This window comes from Bactrocera latifrons, unplaced genomic scaffold (assembly GCF_001853355.1).
Source record: "Bactrocera latifrons isolate USDA-ARS-PBARC rearing strain unplaced genomic scaffold, ASM185335v1 scaffold_156, whole genome shotgun sequence".
Classification (NCBI taxonomy): Eukaryota; Metazoa; Arthropoda; class Insecta; order Diptera; family Tephritidae; genus Bactrocera; species Bactrocera latifrons.
The window spans coordinates 235,454-241,264 of NW_017535030.1; the positions used below are offsets into that span (position 1 = coordinate 235,454).

At 37.4% G+C, this 5,811-nt stretch overlaps 1 protein-coding gene across 6 annotated transcripts in view; it reads right to left on the bottom strand.

Annotated features, from left to right (window-relative positions):
- The window catches only part of LOC108966128 (lutropin-choriogonadotropic hormone receptor), a 59,296-nt gene that overhangs the window by 5,832 nt on the left and 47,653 nt on the right, over window positions 1-5,811 (bottom strand). For 5 of the 6 annotated variants that reach the window (XM_018928890.1, XM_018928889.1, XM_018928884.1 and 2 more), the window contains 6 exons: window positions 4,677-4,794; window positions 4,301-4,602; window positions 3,524-3,685; window positions 2,890-3,042; window positions 2,648-2,793; window positions 2,072-2,300 (listed from right to left, as the gene is read on the bottom strand). In XM_018928890.1, the coding sequence (XP_018784435.1) occupies window positions 2,072-2,300; window positions 2,648-2,793; window positions 2,890-3,042; window positions 3,524-3,685; window positions 4,301-4,602; window positions 4,677-4,794 (1,110 nt within the window). The remainder of the gene's footprint in view (window positions 1-2,071; window positions 2,301-2,647; window positions 2,794-2,889; window positions 3,043-3,523; window positions 3,686-4,300; window positions 4,603-4,676; window positions 4,795-5,811) is intronic. The other variant, XM_018928888.1, reaches the window with a different exon arrangement.

The window sequence follows — 5,811 nt, forward strand, 5'->3', positions numbered from 1 at the left end:
GTTATGACACTTTATAAGTTTTCGGTTTTCGCCATTTTGTGGGCGTGGCAGTAGGCCGATTTTTCCCATCTTCGAACTTAACCTACCTATGGAGCTAAGAAATACGTGCACCAAGTTTCATCACGATATCTCAATTTTTACTCAACTTACAGCTTGCACGGACGAACGGACAGACAGACATCCGGGTTTCAACTCTACTCGTCACCCTGATCACTTTTTTATATATAACCCTATATCTAACTCTTTTAGTTTTAGGACTTACAAACAACCGTTATGTGAACAAAACTATAATACTCTTTAGCAGCTTTGTTGCGAGAGTATAAAAATGAACCACAAAAGTGCTTAATGCTTCGACTAACTAGTTATATGGTACAGAGACACAAATGAATAAGAGATGCATATAACCGTGAAATGCATGCCCATTAATTACTCTGCAAATGGTTGTAATCTGCTATCCCATGCATGTAAATTTGACTTGAGCTACTATTTAAAACCTCTACCTTTAGACGCTTGCTACACGTTCAAATTGCAAATGTATGTATGTTTGTAAATTGGCTGTTTCGTATTGCCCAAATGAGATTTTGATTTCATTGATTTTGGATCGATGCCACGACTGTTTAGAATGCAATATTGATGGATCGCGAWCCATATCGCAAAATATTTAATCATTTTGAAACCCGAATCGCGCGAAATTGTATTGAAATCCGCCACACGCCGGACAAAGCACTAAGAAAAAAAATTGTATGCGATTTTAAGTAAAAATGTAATAAATTTCTTTATATTTTTTGCTTCTTTGTTTACTTTGAATTATTTTTCTTCACAGCTAGAGACGCTTTTCTTCAGTCTTCTTGCGACTTTCAAACGAGCAAAATTTACACAAATAATGAAACTTATTTCTTTAAATTTTTCTTTCAAGAACACGATTTATCACGAATAAATACTGCAATATGTATAACGTGTAGAACGCGATCTATTAATTTTTAGTATGGATCACGATGAAAATATCACAATAATCAAAATCAAAGCCTCATACTAGCACTCATCCAGCTTTGGGTTAATTCACTTTGAGATCAGCAGTTGGCTCCTCGAGTTGAAAAATTTACGTATGTAAGTATATATGTACGAAAAGCAGTGAAAAATTACTGCAAAAGGATATCATGAGTAAATAATCAAGTTTCTAATTTGGGTATCATGTGGTATTTATTTGTACATTCCTCCAGAGCACTTAGGAGCGAAACGTGRCCATTTAGTTATGATGGTTTCAAATAGTGGAATATCATATGGCCAATCTAAAATCTCTGCCATACTCTGTGCCCGGCCATACTGGCAATAAGCAAATTGTAACGAACTCCGAGGGCTCAATTCTTGCTAACCCCAAATCGCGCAAAAGTAAAAATCTTGCCGAACGCACATGGTCGAAGTTGTATCAAGAATGAAAGAGATATACATACATACATATGTATTTTAGACCAAGCTTTTAAAACTTAAGTTTTTGGTTTAGGCTGTGACAGATCTTACAATGAATACACCACTAAAATATAAGCGTGACGTAATGAATTTCAGAATGAGAACATGAAAACATAGAATAATTATTTTCTCAGGCCAATTGACAGTTTTCTCCCCTCATTCATAAATTTATTACATCACTATTTGTTTCTATTATTCTTCATGCTTATGCTTATGTTTATTTACAGAAAGGAAGGAGGTGGAAGCATCAAGGCCTATCATATTTTCAAAGAATGAGGATCACACATAAATATCACAACGGAACAGTGATCCTGCTGGCCGAGTTTTCTCAACGGAACAGCGTTCTATACTGACCAAAATTYCACCGTTTCTTTACTTTTACCAACGTAGGAAAATATAACAACGGACTTGAAATTCAGTTTAACCCCCCCAAAGTCATTTATGCACCCAATTAACACATCTACTCTGAAGAAACACGTGGTGAAAAAGTGTTTATGTWTGTGGGTCGAACTTAACCGTGCAGAATATGAGCGAGTAGAAATTAACCAAAGGCATAGTCTAAGTCTAAATTTTTCTACATATTTGTTATTATTTTGGTACTCACCTCGTCGACGAGTAGTTGCTGATACCGAAGAGTGGCAACAGTGACATCACAATAGAATATATCCAGCCGGCGGCCATAATATAGCAAGCAGCTCGGAGCTTAATGCGTTTATTCAAGTGCATCGCTTGCGTAATTGCCATCCAACGTTCGATGGTAATGACCGTCAGGGTGAAGACCGACAAATGACTGGCAAAAACCGTTAGGAAGCCAGCGGCCTTACATCCGGCCCCTGCAATGAATTTGCCACGTCATTAGAATGTTTCAATCAACAGCATTTAAAATGAAGAMAAATTTTAAGGTGCCAATGCAAATAAGACAAATGCCCCGAATAATTTTCTAGATATAAAATTCTTTAAAGAAAAAGAATAATTGTATGTGATAGGAGTCTGCTAATCTTTCGCCCACATTACAGGGTTTTGCCTTAACAAATTTACTCCGACTCGTGCTAACAGGAAATTGTTTAAAAATAAAATGTTGAAAATATTGTCAAGGATACAAAACAAACATTCCACGACAGTAAGTGATGACTTAAAATAGTTTCCCATTGAGCTATTGTACGTATGTATGTATACTTACCATATTGCCAATCGTAGGCGTAATTAAAATAGGCGCCCATAGAATGCGCATCGATTGCGGCTATCAGCAGCAAATACAACCCCAAGCATAAATCCGCAAAAGCCAAGTGGCCCATTAGGAATCGCGGCACTGATGGATTCTCTGACCTAAGCGATGAGGAAGAACAGGTAATATACTCGTATATGTATATGTACAATTCTATATATAAATTAATGAATTGTATAAATAAACTGTTCAATCACCTAATGGAAATAAATACAACCAGCACAGCCACATTGCCCACCACAGCAAGGGTTACAACAATCCATACAGAAATACGCAACCATTGATAGCCCATAACATCTTCGCAGGGGTTGAGGGCGTTTGCCATGGGGTAACACTCCACTACGTGTTTTCTACGAAAATAACAGTAAAAGAAAAGAAACGGATCACTGTAAAGTGTAATCAATCTGTCGACGGTAAAAATAGTAACATGCCAAACTAATTTTATAAATTTATCCCACATTTGAACAAATGAATAGTCGTAAATGTATTCGGTATCTAGAACCCTTCTCATGAGTTGATCCAATTTGTGTTCTAAATATTATTATATTAGGCGAATCGAATATCTGAGTTATTAATATTAAGTAATTGTAAATWAAATAACTATAAAAATCATTAAAAGAAGTAAGGAAGTTCTACGTTCGAGAATATACTTTCAAACGAATGAAAAGCATGGATTTCACTTAAAGATGGGTAAATTAATATTGCAGATGCAAATATTATAGTTGCGGTCTGACTTCGCTCAGTTCCAAGCTTTGTGGAGAATACAATATACATAATTGTAAACAATAGTAAATAAAAGACTTAATGAGATATTTATCWTCTTGAACTCACCTAAATGTAAAATTTCCGCAATATTCGTCGGTTTGAATGACATCGGGGTTTATAGTGATTACCGAGTGAAATGTGCCAAATTCTTCAGCGAAGTAGTCATTCACCTCTGTTTCGGCTTCGTTCTCTTCATTGTTTACAACCAAATCGGTTCGGTCTAAGCTGCTATCGTTGTAAATAAAAATGAAAGCAATTTTTGAATTGATAGTATTAACGATCTGTGCGACTATTAGAAGTCATTATATTAAAAAAAATCAGTGATTGGAGGAAGAGCCTTCAATCTATCATAAGAATCTCCAACCCTGGCTCCATTGGCGGATTACGGCGCAATAATAAACATTATTATGGATGACATAAAAAGAGTTAAACAAACACTGATTATTAACAACTAAATACTTCTCCTTTAAAACTGAAATTAGTTCACTTTCTGCATTAAAGATTTTTCCTAAAAAATATTTCATTTAACTCCAAATCTCCAGCACTTTCTGTGAGTTCTATCCCACTTCTCAATCCTCTTATTACAGGCTTACATTTATTAAAATATGTTGTATATATTATATGAAGACTAAAACAAAAAAATCTCTCTTTTCTCTTCATGCATGAACATACATATGCACATACATTGTTTACATATTGTTTATACATATTCGCTGCCTGAGCTCAGCATGCATTGTTTTCTCTTTTCATTTAGTCACTAACAAAACTTTCCTTAATAAAATAGTGTTTTGATCTCTTCAGACTTATGTAGATATGTATATAGTACAGTAATTTTTATTTTACCTGTAAAAAACTCCTCCACCATAAGGTGGACTCATTCCACCACCATTAGCACCCCAAATACGACCATCGTAATCATTTTCAGTCTCTTTTGCTCTCATCTTATCTAAGCTGTTACTGATTCCACTTCCAGTGGTAATTTCCAAAAAATCCCCGCTGYCATTATCATTGTCATTCTTTTTGCAGCGCTGCTGCCACTTTTCAATTTCTTTCATTCTTTCAGCATGTCGTTGGGGATCATGGCGCGAGGGGAATATGAATGCACAGCAGTGGAAGGAATGTGTCAAAAATGCTCTTTGTAAATTCTACGGAAATTGCAAAGTAATAAAATCTTWGATAAGGGCTGCCGTACAAATATGCGAAAGCAAGTAAGGCTTACCTTAAAATTATATATGGATGGAATAGTTTTGAGTGTTTGTACATCTTCAATGCGCAATTCCTCAATGTCCTGCAAGCCCGTCGGAGGTAAACTCACCAACGAAGTGCCAGATAGGTCTCTTATGTGTCAAAATATAAGATTTAGAAGAAAGAAAATATTYGTCAGTAATTTGTAAAGAGATAAATAATTTGGATCAAATATTCACATGCATATAAGGGGTAAACTTTCTGACATATCGAACTATTCCCATAGTTAGATCGTCATAAATATTCTATCTCGAAGTAACGTATCGCTGATTTGCGCCCACACCCCGACGGATTAAAAGGACGATGTGACCAAAGATGCCTTTTATGAGTGCTTGGAGCGCACTTAAGAGAGCTGCCCTCGCCACCAAKTCAAATTCGTGCTTGGCGACTTCAACGCCAGGGTGGGCAAAGAAGGCATCTTTGGCACTACGATCGGTAAATTCAGTCTCCACGACGAAACAGTCTCCCCAAATGGATTGAGGCTGATCGACTTCGCCGGGGCCCGAAATATGGTTATTTGCAGTGCTAGATTCCAGTATAAGAAGATTTATCAAGCTACCTGGATGTCTCCGTGAAGACACGTCTCCAGTGTTTTATATGTACATGCGCTCCGAGGTCCTAACATCGACTCGGACCACTAGCGAGACGCACTTGCAGACAGAAAAAGAAAGAGGCCGAAACGCGTGAGTACGAAGAGCTTGATAAGCTGGCCGACAGGCGGCTTACAGAAGGTTTCAAGACCATAGCATACTCTTGTAGGTCATCTACTCACCGATGCCCAGAGAATACTTAAATTATGGAAGGAACACTTCTCCAGCCTGCTGAATGGCAATGAACGCACAACGCCAGAAGAAGGTGAACCCGATTCCCCAATCGATGACGATGGAGCAGACGTTCCACTGCCTGTCCATAAAGAAGTTCGAATAGCAATTACCCGTCTGAAGAACAACAAAGCAGCGGGAGCCGATGGATTACCGGCCGAACTATTCAAACACGGCGGCGAAGAACTGATAAGGAGCATACATCAGCTTCTTTGTAAAATATGCTCGGACGAAAGCATGTCCAACGATTGGAATATAAGTGTGCTCTGCCCATTCCACAAAAAGGAG